At 40.3% G+C, this 16,350-nt stretch overlaps 1 protein-coding gene across 1 annotated transcript; it reads left to right on the top strand.

Moving 5' to 3' along the window:
- Nucleotides 1-55: 55 nt before the first annotated feature.
- T265_06348 (hypothetical protein) lies at nucleotides 56-717 on the top strand (the record flags this gene model as incomplete). The annotated part of the gene is made up of 2 exons (XM_009171581.1): nucleotides 56-229; nucleotides 472-717. 2 exons carry the CDS (start codon nucleotides 56-58, stop codon nucleotides 715-717), a joined length of 420 nt encoding a protein of 139 aa, XP_009169845.1.
- Nucleotides 718-16,350: the final 15,633 nt, after the last annotated feature.

Below are 16,350 nucleotides of genomic sequence, written 5' to 3'. Positions count from 1 at the left end.
ACATTACAAATATATACATGTATCGCGATATCTCGAATATCGTAGCGACTGAAACATGAGGCGGCCTGGTGCAGCACATTCGGTTGCCTGGAAACATTACAAACGGGAGATTCAGCTGGGCTCCAGATCAGTCTCTCGAAAAGGGCTAATAATCGTCCAAATTTTTAACATCCTATTAGGGCCGCATAGGCCTAGAGCACACAATCTACCCGAAGCTCTTAGCTTCTTGGTCAAGCAAGTCCAACTATTAGCGTAATTCAAATAGTGGTAACAGAACTATTCTATTATTTTTCCATTCAATAAAAATTGAATTCCTGAAAGAACCAAGGGAACTTTGAAGACACGAACGCAGTGAAGCAGATTATACTAATAATCATGCTGCTTTCGCACATAAGCATCCAATTTTGAAACGAATTTTAATGCCTTTCCTATAAAGTCATTGGTAATTCCATTCATTTCTCTTTCCACCAGGTTAAAATATGGTTCCAAAATCGTCGAATGAAATGGAGAACTTTTAGGCAGCGTAGTTCAAGCCCTCATTCAGGTGGCCTAAAGGCAACTCGCAACACAAGTCCCAGTTCAGTCAATTCAAGGGTCATGTTTCCACCCGACCATGCTTGTTTGTTTGGCGAATTCAAGCTTGCTTTTGAGCAAGATCAACCGTCATTTGATATCCGTGTTCCATCGTCTGAGGACACCTTGAAAAACTCCAGCTGAAACTCGACCAAATCCGTACGACTCTTGAAAAGAACATTTCGCGCCTGCCTCGAGTGCCCGAATGATCCAGTTAACTGCTGAAGTCTATTCAGCAGTATATAACTTTTGGCATACGCATTCCACATCAACCTTTAATCCCAGATGTATTCGTCCACCAGCATTTGTATTTCCTTTAATTGTGGTTCGGAATGTAGTTGACGTGAAATATGCTTACAGTGTTGTCCATTCCGGAAGTGGGTTACAAAATATATGGTTTTTTGCTACAATGGCGGTGCGTGGATCACAGATTTTCTGATTACAGTTTAACCGTTTCAGTGGTAATCTAAAGATCTTCGGACTTGAGTTGTATCCACTCACTTTGATTTTGTGCCTTTTCTACTCGAAAGTAGTAACAAGACAAAAATCTGTCCGAGACTGCGTTAAAAAGTTCACCATAGTGATCTCATGGTTCCGTAGAACATTGATGTCTTCTAGCAGACCTCTGTTCACTTAATCAACAGCAACAGACGTTTATTCCAACCACGCACATGCCTGGGATGCAAAGGTCATCACAGAACATCACAAACTATATGAAACTCCCTCCAAAATGACTCAGAAACAAACTACCGTTAACAAGGTGGAACAAATTAGTTCTTTTGGAGCAGTCTTCACTTTCAAGATGGTCCACACAGTTACAAAAGTCTTTTAATGACGATGATGGATCAAAACCATTAGTCAGTCTAAAATGCTCTCCTGGGATAGTGAAGTGTTGGTAAGTGATTTGAGTACTGGACGTATATTCCAAACACATCCAAAACGTAAACGAATTAATTGTAACTTTCCCCCTATTGGTAGTTAAGGCATCTTCTCTTCACCTATCCCACGTTCAACAGGGAACAAAATTCATGAACTGTGAGAAATCGCCCTTTCTTCTGAAGTCTTTACACCTCTCAAAAAATACTTCTAGTCCTAACTCAATGAGGCTTTCACACCAGTACATCACACGTTCCGTCCTACGGAGGCTACCGTTAGCACTCAAAGTTTTGTAGTATTTACCGTGAATGGTAATTGGGCAAGTGTCGTAAAAAGTGACGGCTTCTGTCAAGAAACCGTAAGCTGGTGTATGTGAACTGTTGTCTCTAGTCCCCGCCGATCCCCACGAGCGTGGCGTTTGAAAAGAATAGCTATGCACTCATTTTGTGAAGAACAGTTCCTCTAGCAAACATAGCCAAGTCATTTTCTTTATATTGTTCTCGCACTAAATTAATCAAATAACTACAGTAACCATTGGAAAAATGAGCCACGGGACGATACACGTGCACAGCCACTGAACAGCAGAGTAACACCTTTTGGGTTTGTCTTGTGGAAAATAGCACCGAATGCGTCTCTGAGATATGCATGGACTAATAAACTATGGTCAATAATGGACTACTGTCGCGCAATAGAATTTAGCTGAGTAGCTTTTTTGCGTTGTATGATCCCAGTTCAAACGGCAGCCTGTCTCGCGTTGTGCACTTATGGTAAGGGATAGCTCTGTTAGACAAAAAGAGGTAACATTTGTGAAGTGTTTTTGTTTCTTACTTGACAAGTGTGCAAAATCATTTGGCCAGACTTCAGCCGGAGCAAGTTACGGGTGGTATAAAATCCGTGAGTACTCAGTGGTTGTTTAAGAATGAAGACAGTACTGCTGATTCCCGTGAGTGTTATGTAATGCCGAACCATCGTTTGCCGAAGAGTGCACTGTACTGTTTTCCATGCCCAATTCGGAGTGGCGTAAACAGAGAGGTGGCCAACCCTTGACTTGGCAGAGGAGTATGAAGATCACGAAACGCTTGGGTGTTGTCGGTGCTACTCGCCTTCCAGGATGGGGACCGCGTGCTCCTCACTGTGCCTGGTCGGAGACATTACAAGATATGACTGCCAACCGATATCAGTGGCGTTCTTGTTGTCAGTTTCTGTCCAGATTGCCTGAGTGAATGTCTGGAGGTGTAGGCACCTCGGAATGATTGTGTTGAGCTAGCACTAAGTCCCTTCCCCGTCCACCTTCACTCTTTTCTTTACAATACGGCTTTCGAATAAATCATGGTTGTACGTACTTCATATGCCGTTTATCTTAGTTTGCATTAGTAATTTAATAAAAATTGGCCGATTAGGAACCCAAAGTTAATGAGCCTGCAGTTGTGTAAGCGTTGAAATGGTTAGTTTTGAGTGATCATGAGGACAAATGTCATTATCCTTATCAAATCCATAGTTTGGCACGTTAGCACTTGCATTTATCAAAGAGAGGATCCCGAAGTCATTGCAGAAACTGAGCCTCTTCACTTAATGATGTCGCGATTTCTGCAGTGGCCCCGCGAAACAAGGTTTAGATTGTGTAATGAATATAAGGTTTGCAAAGCTGCAAATCGCTTTCAGGGAGACGATTAGTTTAATTGATGTGTCAAAAACTGTGACCAAGAAAGCGTTTCTTACAAAACTTCGTGATTAATTCAAAGCTTACTGATAGTTTTCGAAATATACTGAGCAACACAACGAGAAAATAACACTTCGAACTGTTTCAGTGTTACTAACAAACAAATATCTATCTCGTCGTCTCTGTGGGGTAATGGTAATACTAGTTACCAGGATGGGTGTTTCCTAAGATACTTATCCGCGGTATCCAGCTCCGATGCAACCTGGTCAGGACGAGAGTTAGAAGCGCTCGACATGGTCATGGTGGCCAGACGTTCTTATGTCGTGAAAACTGTGGCCGACCGGAGAGCTTGGTGCATATTTTGCAATCCTGCTGGATCACGCATGACGCAAGATGTACTTGTCTTAATCGGGTTGCCACGGAGCTCGCAAAACGTCTCCGTAGACTTGAACACACCGTATTTGAGGATTTGAGAGCACTCACTTTGACCCCCTTCATCAAACCTGACCTAATCGCTGTTCGAGATCGCTGGGCAACTGCAGTAGAAGTCAGCATAGTCTCGGGCGGGCGCGATGTAACTGTGTGGAATGAGAAGAAGAAGTATGGTGCTGGTGATTATTCTCTCGCCATAATCTCAGCCCTACATGCAATCGGTGGTGAGGTCAACTTTTTGGTCCACCAACCGATGATCATCTCTTATCGAGGGATCCGCTTTCCTCAATCCACCAGGGCTGTTATTAAACTGGGACTTCCTAAGGTCGCAGTCAGTGACTTGTGTTTGCTTGTCATCGTGGGCTCTCTACGTACTTATGACACTTTTAAGCGTGTCACATGGCGTTGAATGTGCACTTTCGCCATTTAATCTCACACCAGACTCAGTATGACGGACACTGTGTGCCTAATGTGCGAGTCTTGATTGTGCTTGCGTTTACCACGCCTTGAAGAGCATTCGCCATTTTCATAAAGGGAACGACTCACAAGGTCGTGAGCTGTCGAAGTGTTCCAGCAACCCTTGTGAGTAGTTTCCTTTGTGAAAATATACTGCGATATCTCGAATATCGTGCCAACTGAAGCATGAGGCGGCCAGTGTGCAGCACATTTGGCTGGAGGACACCATAAACGAGAGATTTAATTGAGTCTCCCGTGAAAACCAAACTGATTTGCAAATGAGTGTATTCCTCGAAAGCATTCAACATTGTTTGTCCTTTCTTCGGTTGTTGGTCTTTGGACGCGTGTTTCCATATCAAAGTAGTTACACACGTTGGGATTCATCTCATCTGACTGGAACTTTTGGTGGCATGAATTCGAATAAGGCGTTTCTCTCTTTTCTCTCACATTCTCCTGTTACCTTTTCGCATTCGTCGTTTGCATTCACTTTTTATGTTTGTGATCATGCTCTTAAAAAATAAATGATAGCAGTGTGTGTACCATATTCCTAAGAACGTTGAAAGAAGTCCAGAAGCCGCGTGAATGTTTCGCGTTGCCCTTGGAAGGTTCACCTTGCACTATTACTTGCACTAAAATGATATACAGATGTAAGGTTGCTATGAACTTGTAATGATCAGCTATCCAGAGCACTTTCAAAACCTTTTGGAGTATTTAAAATCAGAACACCGTTAGGATTTGAGCTGTGAATGATCCTCATGCTGTGTACCAGCTCGTTAAAAATGTTGGTGTACAGGCCGTGCTAGACTATTTATTTACAAATGCGTCAAGCGCATGTCCACTGGAAAGCTGAAGGACACTGTGCAAGAATCACTAACCGTGAAAGCACAACAGTTATGGAACAAGAAAACTGAAACAGAAACTACAGGAAACTTCCCGAACATGGGTTGGCAGGAAGTGGAAAAGTGTAGGGCTATGGTACAATATCTGTTTTTTTGTTAAGTCAAGTTCGAATCGGCGGAGATCTTGGTGAGGAATCAGAGTTCTGCACATTTAGTTGCGTTGTCCACTCGGGGAACAAGGAAAATCGATCGTTTGTGCATACGTTCAAGGGCGGTTCAGCGGGAAGGTATCTGCTCTTAATACGATTTCTCCGTTGCTTTTTTTCGGGGGTTTAAAACACCGAATAACAACAATCAAAAATGGATAGTCATGTGTGTGAAACACTTAACACAATTTTGAAGTTTGACTCCCGCTTGTGAGACACCGAAAATGTTTACTTGTTGCATCGGATGTTTAAAAAAAACTAAACAAATGCGAAAGTCACCCGTGGGGCTCATTCGGATGGCTAAATATTTAGCGTTTAGCCGGTTGATTTCAAAACATTCTTTAAATAAATGACCTTTTCCAACATGCAATTACAAGTGACTTGTGTAAGAGCACGGTGAAATTTGGGCAGACCAATTGTAGGCTTTTACAGAGATTTTGACCGTCTTTGCGGAGGTAACAAAACCCAACTCGTATTAAAACCTAAAGCTTCAATATCCACACATCGAGCAACAGGGTTTCAGGATAGCCGAGCAAATAAACACAGCATGTCTCAAAGTTTTCAGTGCTTTAGGAGTACAGGTTTGATGTGACTGCAAATTTGTCGATATTACTCGCATCTGATGAGTAGTCCGAAAAATTGAGTGAAATGCGGTGTCCCGGGTGCAGACATTTAGAGTTTTAACTGTTGACGGTGATTAGAATTTTTTTAAGAAATATCAACAGAACATTTTTACCTTGCCTGTGGGCATGATCCTGTTTACGGCATCATCGCACTATCCGAATTAATGCAGGAAATTAGTTTACATCCACTCGACGCATTGGATACCAAACTCCAAGTCGCTTAAAAGTGAAGTAGAAATACAGCTTACTTTATGATGGGTGTATGCACGATGACTTGCATCTCCCTTATTGTGCCTAATACATACATATATGCAGGTTCCGTCAAGAGACCAAAGAATCCATGGATGGCAGACGGTGTCCAACAACGTCTGGAATCGAAAACATTTTTAAAATATTATTTTTTTTTCGAGCAGTTCAACGTGCAGCTTGCTAGACATACGGCTACTATATAAATGAATAATAACAAACGGATAATAACCAGTGATTGGATACAAGTTTTCGATCTTACCACACACCAAAATCCTCATGATATGAGCGTGGAGGGACGGATTGCTCGAAGTGGTGTACCGCTGACAGGTGTGTACTCGGTACAAGAGAATTTTCATGAATGGACAGAAGTTCGTGGTGTCATAGAGGGATGTAAATTGGTTAGCGACTAAACAAATAGCTCAGTAAAGCGGCCGTCCTTATACTGGATAACCGGTGTCAGCGGGCATTCATGCATATGTAACCTCACCCTATTCTGTACTTTTTATGATATCTACTTGAGCTCACAATCAGTAACGTAACTGGCTGTGTTTTTATGAGGTCTGGGCTCACAATTGTGATTATCTCCCCAGCTGGTAAGAAAATTCACGTTGTACCCTAACCACGTTTATAAATAAACAGCATAAACAGTTGAATGACGGTCATTTATTCTTTCCACACATTTTCACGAAATCACAAGTTGAGATCTTCAACATTGGCATGCTCATAAGTGTAAAGAATAAGTACTCTCCATTTTCCAGTTTCTGCTGAAATCGTTGTCAATATTGTGAGTTTTTGGCAACCAAACATGTCTAGAAGAGCTACTGTCCTCGAGCAACAAATAATAGATCTGCCAAACAAAATGGGGACATGAAGAAAATCGTTGCAGATTATCAGCAAACCCACCTGTAAAAAGCACTTTGTAACAAAATGCGACTTCAGCCTGATAGTACACACTGTCCGTTTTCAGGGACTGTGAGAGTGTAAGCGATATGACGTAACTTTCCATTTTTAACGGACACTGTAAATCCCAAGTAACCCAGGATAATTTCCCAACTCATAGGGCAATACTGTGTCTAGGCTAAATATCACTAATTTGCTTGAAGCGCGCACTGTCGTGCGCCTTCTCCAGAAAGGTCCCGTTCAATCAGCGGAACACATGAATTACTACAAAGTCTGCATTTACTTTGATTAACTGTGTTTCCTTCTAAACAAATCATTTATATTATTCAAATTTCGATTAATTAGAAGCAGAATTCGTTTGTTGAACACATCCTCAGATTCAAAAACATGGGTGAACTCATGGATACAACAAAGGACCGGGGTTTGAACTGCGCACATCTGATATGCGAGGCGAGTGTTATTACTAGTCCACTAACGCACGATGGACACATCCTAATGCACTGTCAATGAGCTCTAATAAGAGCAAAATTTAATTCCAGCGATCCCCTTCTTTAGTGGTATCTCCCCAGACTGATTGTGCCAGAACAGGAGGAGGACCATTCAAACGAGAATCACATGATTTTGCATTGCATCTGCAATTATTATAATGGGTTTTATAAAAGTTGCGCATCGAATAAAGTTTTAATTTTATTATCACGATTCGTGCAGCATGCTCGGTAAATCATTCGGCAAAATGGATATTTTTTCGCTAAAATCAACAGCTTGCTGTCTACGAGGTCGCTTTATCTGGTGAAATCCCCACATTCTTTATGCTATCTGTTCTGTCATTAAAATGTGACCTTAACTGGAACTCGACAGCTAATTGGGTGAGATACGAGCTCACTTACCTGACGCTCCCTGGCACATTGACCATTCCTGTCTGGGATAGGGCGAACTGTCATTATCTCGGTTCACTTGGTCCGTTGGACTGGCGTGACACCAAGACACCGGGAGGATTTGATATCTAAACAACAAACTCTCCGTCAATAACCACCATTTTCGTGTTGTTCATATTTTTGGGTAAAACACCGCAATGTATCTCACTTGATCTATTCAGCTGCGACAAACGGCGTTTCACTTGGTTTCGATCGGACCATGCTTCTGTAAAAGAACTTTGTAGGACTTATACCCAACCACTACAAATCACATGAGTTCATTTAACATGCTTAACAAAATTTGATTCTCTATGGGTTTCGTCCCTTAGATTAATATGATGGGTGTTTCCAGAGCAGTGGTGACAGTGGATATGACGTCCACGTTTAACACAATCCAACAGAAGTTCTCATGATGTACTTGAAAAACCTGTGATAAGACAGTGGCGACTGCTACCCACTTATTTAGGCCCGTACTTGTCCCTTTTCTAAGCTCCGGAGGAAGCAAACTAATGCCGACCGCACGCGCTAATTAGCCAATTTTCCGTCAGGTTTTTTTTCAAACTGTTTACTACACTTCGTTTACGTTCAACAAGTAACGATGTCTAGACCGGTACAAAGATTCTCCAGATATCCTCCAATTAACTTGTCGCCTGGGTAAATAGCTGACAAATACATTATTAGCTAATCGGAAATTCCTCCTGATTAAGTTTGTTGTACGATGAATTTTTACTTGTATTTTTGCTTACATGATTGATACTAGCACACCCAAATGTTCTCAATCTACTTGTATGATAGTTAGGATTTTCCCTTCTTGCCTATATATATATATATCTTCTTTGGTACCGCAACGAAGCAGAAAGGTGTGACATTAGAAGTGAGAGGCAAACTGGGTAGATGTTTAGTTCCACAACGCGCAAGTATCATATTATTTTGAAAGTCACGAACATGACGGATAAATGCACTAAATGCCACGTCTTTCCGCATACAATCTGTCACTCGGAGTGGCCAGGCTATCATGGTCGGTGACCATCTTGAGCTAAAACAGTGATGTCAGTTTTTGAATCCTGTAAACAAATTCATTTTTACTCTCCTTTAGTTTTAATCTTAATCAGGAATCGATAGCTGCATGGCTGTTGCACTAATTTGGGAAGTTACCATATATACACGTATGAATGTATTTGTTTGATGACCATCCTTCCTAAGGATCTGTCGATTCGTTCGCAGGTATCATCATCGTTGCATGTTAAAAATTTGCTGGGCAGACCTATTAGGTTTGGACATTAGGACTAGTAATAATTTCTTACAACCACGGTTGGTGAATGGGGGTTTAATTTAATGTCTACCACCTGAGATTGGGTAAGCAGAGAAATTGAACTTCTTTCACTTGGATGTTTCGTAAATTTCTTCCCCGCGCCACTCGCATGCTCCTTGTGATTACTTGTGCAGAATTATTCAGTTTTGGATATCCAACTTGAAGACCTTGATTAATTAACATACAATTTTCCGTAATGTACTACTCGTAAGGTTGCTGAAAATCCATCGACAGCCCACGACCGATTTCGCCCTTTTTGGGGCTAATCAGGTAGGCGCAGTTGTAGTAAATGCTTTAAGGTACACGTCGGCTGGCATCCATCTGCTGCCACCTGCCATCATTACACACTTAGACATCGTTTAACATGTGTTATTCAAGTACTGATTCAAAAAATATCATAATAAATCAATTTACATTGACAGGGTGAAGCTTACAACTTAAAATTCAAAGTCTCCGACTAATGCAGAGCCGGTGGGGGGAACATCATCCAAAATACCAAATACACCTAAGATGTACACAGCACGTCAATATATCCATACAACTACAAATTTTCTGCAGTGATTTTGGACAGCGTCAAGGTGATTGGGATGGCTCTGACGAGGATGTCGTTTGTGGTAAGGAATGTCGCTAACGCGACGTCGTAAAGATCAATACGAGGGACAGGGCCTCATCACATATATGGTATTCAGTGTGTGAAATTGAACAGTTTGTTAGCCGAATAGACAATTTAACGAAGCCCACTAATGACCATCCCATGGCACTAACGTGATGATAACTAGGCAAGAGGTTGTGCACAGGTATTTTAATGAAATGTCTAGTGCATACAATAATGCATGTATTAACACCCAAGCAAAGCAACTCATACGGTGAAGACAATGGTATTCATTCTGAAATAAATGTTTTATGGATAAAATTTAATGGGTATGGAATGTAAGTTGGATTTGTACATAACAGTGCCCAAGAGTTAATTTATGGTTTGTCCATTACAAGTATGGTTCCAAAACAAACAATTAGTTTTTAGTAATTCCTGATTAAAAAGAACACTCTTGATTTCCACACCAACAGAACCCGAAAAAATATTTTGAACCTCTCAACTTTACGAATCCGTTATAATGGGACAGTTCAAGATTTTTTACTCAGTGTCGGGTCAAATAAATAAATAAAAACCTGGACGGAAGTAAAATTATGGGTACCGTTTAAACTAATGGTTGTTGAGAATTTTCAAACAAACAGGGGACGTGCAGGCTAACAGCCACTTGAGAATTAGTAATCCATTCGAGGCCATAACTATAAATCCTACGATCATCACATGAGCTGCGAGTGCCTAAATGCAACGGACAACAATTACACAAAATATGGAGACGCGAGGTGAAAAAAATAAAATTGATAGTCCTTTTTCTGAATGACACACTACAAAATTAGGGGTTAATTATTTCACCGCAAATTGTTTGCTGAGTTTGACTTGGTGTGTATGCACCAAGCAATTCAAATTACACTCTGAAATAATTTCTCCATCTCAAAATGGAGATTTTTCTGGCTTTTTCGTTTCAGTTTACAAATTTGGTTTAACAATCATCTTGTGAAAGTTACGCTTTTGAACGCACCAGCTAGGATACATTTCTTTATTCACTCCTTCCACCAAGAACAGCGCATACCATCATATCATCATAATAATCACGCCAAAACCGGTTTCTATGAGGTTATAAAATTGCGAACTAGCCGTTTACACTCAGGCGCGTGGTGTTCAGTGATACTGATTAACCGCACTGCTCCAGTGCGTGTTACAGTCACGGTTTATTTATTACATTTTTTCAAAAGAACGAGAGCTATGCAAGATATTTACGGCTGCAATCGTGTGGAGATTATATATACAATAATACGCTGCCCAAAAACTATTCATTTCACGTCCATTTGAGAAATTAGCCTTCTCATGCACCCTCATCAAGATTTACGTAATTTTTATGAAATTTGTAATATTCCTTTGAGAAGGATAAGATATAAGTCCGCTAATTTGCTCGCTGAGCTAAGCAAACGGATTCCATGTTTCATCACCAGTTGAGGCGACATCATCAGTGTGCTTTTGGTGAGCGTAGCGATGGATCACTGGTTGTTAAAACACACTTGCCGCGCTCCCTAACGACGTCCTTGTGATGTCAAGTCGATGGGTGATAAAAAGCGTGCAATTAAAATGGTTGGCTCAAAAAAATCCAACTGAGATAAAACTCGGTTTTAAGCGCTTCAAATAAGAATCACTAGGCCGCGTCAACATTTGACAGCAAGTAAAAGTAAAGAAATTTCTCTTTGTATTGCGTACAATATCTTGCACACGAATCCTAAAAGCCGGCGACCATACAAAAACTAATTTTCTAGCCAGTGACTATTTGGAAATAAAAGTGTAACAATATCGCTTCCCATAAGAGTATTGAAAATTCTTCGACAGTTCAAGACCACTGTTGTCAATTTTCGCGGCAGACTAAATACGCGGTGCTCCCGAGCTTTTGTCAGTTTCGTGGTTTGCACGAGTCAAAATAAAATAGTTTTCCAAATGCGCTTAGCTGCACATGGGAGTCGAATCAGGTTGCAAAAAATCACTCTACGGTACCAAAAGCATTGCAGTTGCTATGCGTTCTGTTATCCACTGGTAAAACTCGTAATAAGCACATTTGCTAGACCGAAACGTGCAATTTTATGGCTGACCTTGGCTGATCAGATATGTGAGTACTTTCACCATTCAACTTTCACATCTTTCCAGTGAAAACATTAAACAATGGCAACTGTCTGCAACATTTTTGAATTTTGCCACTTTTTTGGCGTCGGAAGAAAGAAATTATATCCTTCTTTCTTAAATCCTCTTGGGATGTCTCAAACGGATTAGAATGAGTGTCCAGGAAACCATGAGTTACATGTCAACTTCTTGCCATGAAATTAAGGAGAACCGTGTGCTTGTCCGTAAATTTGTTTGTTCGTAAATTTGTTTCAGATGTTTGTCTCATCGACTCTGTGATGATCAAATGAAAAAAAGTTTGTTACATTTTAAACCGTGTTTTTAACAGAGTCAAAGGTGTTCGTTCACTCGAATGCCGGGACATTGGTAAAAAAAGTTGGCAATATATAGCTAAACTACACATCCGCGAATCAACTAAACTTCATTTTAAAATTGTCTACTGATGAACCAATAATAGTTAGTGAAAACTGGTGTTGCAGGAAAGGTATGGAGNAAGCATGTATGCCAACGCTATTTGAATGACCCAACTCACAATGATAAGTCAGGCCACTTGTGAGACCCGTTCTCGTTTACATTTTATTTATGATCGGAAGAATTATATATTGAAAGTCAGCAGGTAGGACTACCTGACCTGATCAGCCCGTCCCCTACAATATCGTGGAATAGTTTAAGGCCGGTATAAATTCAATATACTACTCAGGAAACAAAGTTGATTTCCCCATTTGATGCATTTCAATGGATCGGGTAAATGCTCTAGAAATTTCAGGTACTTAAAATGTTGCGCAAATCCTTGATAACTATCACAAGTTAACGCACCAATTTGTGTTGGATGGACCACTTTTGGAGGCTGAAACAACAATGTGAGATAAAGCAAGAAAAATACTATACTTGTGGCCTGATCATTGGAAAATTTTATCGAACGATACAAAACAAACCCAAAGCTGACCAGCCATTTACCATGAGGTCGAACATAACATATTTTCCCATTACTGAACCAGACATGGAGGAATTTAGCCCGTCTGAAATTAGTTCGTCTCATAACAAGATCGTGACGTACTTAAAGGATGTGACCGCGATTCAATCCCACAATAATAACGTCTCAATGAAAGACCTTTGTAGGGATTTTACTAGGCAACCCGTAGTTACTGCTGCCTTCATAGCCAGTATTGTGTGCAGTTCGAAGCTAACACTCACGGTAATTGACAAATCTGCTCTTCGTCTCTCTGAACCAGGTCAGGGTCATAACGCCGTCACGTACGGTAACTTATGCGACTCTTTGTAAATTTGCAGATGCTAAACAGTCAGGTAATGGTGTCAGAGAACTGCGACTGGGCAAGGCCTAAATTTGGTTGCCTCAAATGGTTGCAGTGAATTTCACCGAGGTATATTCAGGTCTTCTTATGCGCCATAATATAGGCAAGGGCTTCGCTATGAAGCGGAAGAGGCTACTTTAACCAAGTACAACGAACCGGGAAGTGATTTTTGACCTACCAACACGCAGTGATCTATTCCGTTTACATAACAACAAAGCATAGCTACAATCATGGAACAATACTGCGGCGTTTTACTTGTAGATACTAAAATTACTTTCCTAGTAACATAGTGCTTAACGGAATGTTGCGTTTCTCACAGTTTCCTTGACCGGAAATTCAAACTTCAACAAATTGGATTGCAAATGAGTAATATGCCAACAAAAAACGAGTTATCCTGGAGATCTTCAAACGTCTTCAATAAATACCTACCTCCTCCAAGCAGTCAAAAACAACATTTGAACTAGTCACACTTTGCCTTACTTTTATCAATTCTTGCTGAATTTTTTATGACAATGTGCAGCTGGGGTCTAGGAAATGTTACGTCTACCGACAACTTCGTCATGTTGGTGGGTTTCGGTTGTTTTCCAACCAAAAACTCTTCTGGGCCGGACAGGTCTATATATCATGCCGCTTACGAAAACCGAGAAAATATTTCAATTCAAGGTAACTGTAATCAGCCTCAAAAGTTCGCTTCGTATCAAGCGAAGTTCCACAGGACGTACAATGAAGGACTGCTCTATTACCAGAGTGCTGGCCGATATCCGGTGTATACGAAGTTAAGCACTGCTCAGCATACACGATATGCAAAACTTTAAAGCATCAGACTATCTAAAACGCGAAAATTACTAAGAAACTCGTAAGTTATACGTTTTGATGTGCATTTGGTTAACTTACTGAAAGTACCAACAGTCTTCCGGCACTTTGCTTCATGTTGAGGAAGAAGTAATTGCAACAAAACCCTTACTGTAAACACTGTGTATCATTGTCTTCAACTTTGCGAAAACTAAAACTTTTATTGTAGTAGATATTCAAGGCATAAACCAATCTGAAATAATGCGATTATTAGAGTTGATATTTGTTCTGGCTCCCGATTTTACAATGTCTATTAGTAACGGCCTGCGTGATTCTCATTCCGTGGTCAAAATGTTAGTCAACATCACCAATGGACTTTGTATTAATCACTAATTGCTTGGCATATTTCGAATGCTTGTTGTAGTGGAGTTACAGGAAGCCAACTGTTGTGGGGCATGGCTGCGGAATTCTACGATTCCCAATAGCGTCCAGCCAGGACTTCCAATGTTTTCGAAATTTCTTAGTTTACCCTGGCAGTACATCAAAATAAGATGAATTTCCAACAGTTGTTTTGGAAAGTTCTTGCTTATGTCGCTCTTGCTTGTAAAAAACTATAGCATCTTGAGTAGCAAAAAAAGCATCATTGCATTCTGCCTATATCAGCGCAGAATACATGTAGCGAGTAGTCTCCGAGGCAACACACCTAAAATAGGTTATTTAATGTTATAACTCTTGAAGGTAAAAGGCGATGACGTGTACACAAAATTAATCTTTACTGAATATACATTTAACGTTGAATGCAACTTACTAATGCAACTTACTTATACAATCCAAATTATCCGCAGGTACACAAGCAGCTGAATTCAAAAATATTGCTGAAATGAGTTTCTTGAATTCTAGCTTTACCTATGTACATCATTAGATTACCAAACCCTACCTGAATTACTTCAGGTGCAGGCATATTTGTCCACACAAACAGCGTTTTAAAAAAGTTCTAACATATTTTGGACAAGTAAGGCTAAGTTAATGTCGTAGGTTTAGTTCTAAAGCAATATTTACTGGACGTGATTTGGTAAACCAATTGCCTTTCAATCTTGCATAATAATAGTTAGCTGAGAAAAGTCTAATTTCGAAAGTTTACATACGTCTTCCAGAATGTCAAGCGGATTGAGAGGTTTGAAGCGATATAATATACTAGCGTGTGTTCGCTGCAATAGCAGAACACTTGCTTTAATCCGTCCGAAATGGGACAGACATGCCAATTCGATAAACTTGGTTTCATATATCAAACGCTTCCGTTACCACTCTTTTGGCAACCTTGAGGATTTTATACCCATTCGGTGACCGCAGAGATGGAAGATTTAACCAAGGCATAAGAACCCTGAACATTCTCAGAAGCTGTAAATAATTAGTATTCAAAATCCATTTGAAGTTTTTTTGCTTTTTAGCTAATGAATGTAGTCAAGAAATTCACGTACATCAATGAAGAAGCGGCTTATTATTTATCAGTGATCCCACTTTCCCAGAAAGTCATACAACTAGGCATAACTGATAAAACATATTTGTCACATGTTATTGTTTCGATATATTTTATAACAAAATATTTTTACTTACCCATGCAACGAGCCACGGCTTCCCTTACACAAGTAACTGGATATATCACAGCAATGTTACTCATATGTTCAGCAAAATTATAGGATGCTTTGCACCCCATGGGAAGCAAAGATCTTTTCAGCTTGCGCGATTGAGAACACAAAAGATGATCCCCCACCACGCATTGGTTGTAAGCGAACCCTAAAACCAGCATGATCGGCTAATTCGCAATGTTAGATCCATGTAGTGATCCAGCTCAGGAAGGCAGGACATGCCTGAGTTGTCCGATGAAATTCTTTTTACTTACAATTACCAGAAGCGACGTCGGTCAGGTTAAGTGAACGAGGAAATGTTCCTCCAAAGTCGATGAAGAGTTGGTTTTTGTGACCTTAGAAGTATATCGCTGCATTTACCAAAATGGCTTGATAAAAATTAAACAGCAACCTCAACAAAAAATTACAAATAAAGTGTATAAATTCCATCCGTGCTTTCATTTTATGGAGCTGTTTGCCAACTGTAATAATGGCGGTGCCCCATCACCAAAAAAACTTATGATACGCGCCGTGCATACCAGACAAAAAACTCGATAAACATGCCATCTTAACATCAATCAAGCTTAATTCTATCGATAGTTCAGTGGCCATCCAAATAACAGCAATGAATGAAGTACTTTACGGTCAAATTGAAAAACATAGTCCGTATATAACCAGTTTATCACCAAAATTTAATCACAGGTAACAACGAAGTTGCAACTTACACAAGCAGCTTCTGGCAGCATACAACAATCCGTATTCCTCAATACAATCATCTGAATTGGGAAATTCCAAGTGTGAACAAATATTGTGATATTCTTCTAACCTTTATACTGTGCCAGAAAACAGTGCAAG

Source organism: Opisthorchis viverrini, assembly GCF_000715545.1.
Source record: "Opisthorchis viverrini unplaced genomic scaffold opera_v5_125, whole genome shotgun sequence".
Classification (NCBI taxonomy): domain Eukaryota; kingdom Metazoa; phylum Platyhelminthes; class Trematoda; order Opisthorchiida; family Opisthorchiidae; genus Opisthorchis; species Opisthorchis viverrini.
Note: the sequence above shows the minus strand (reverse complement) of the source record. Positions and strands in the feature narration are given on the sequence as shown.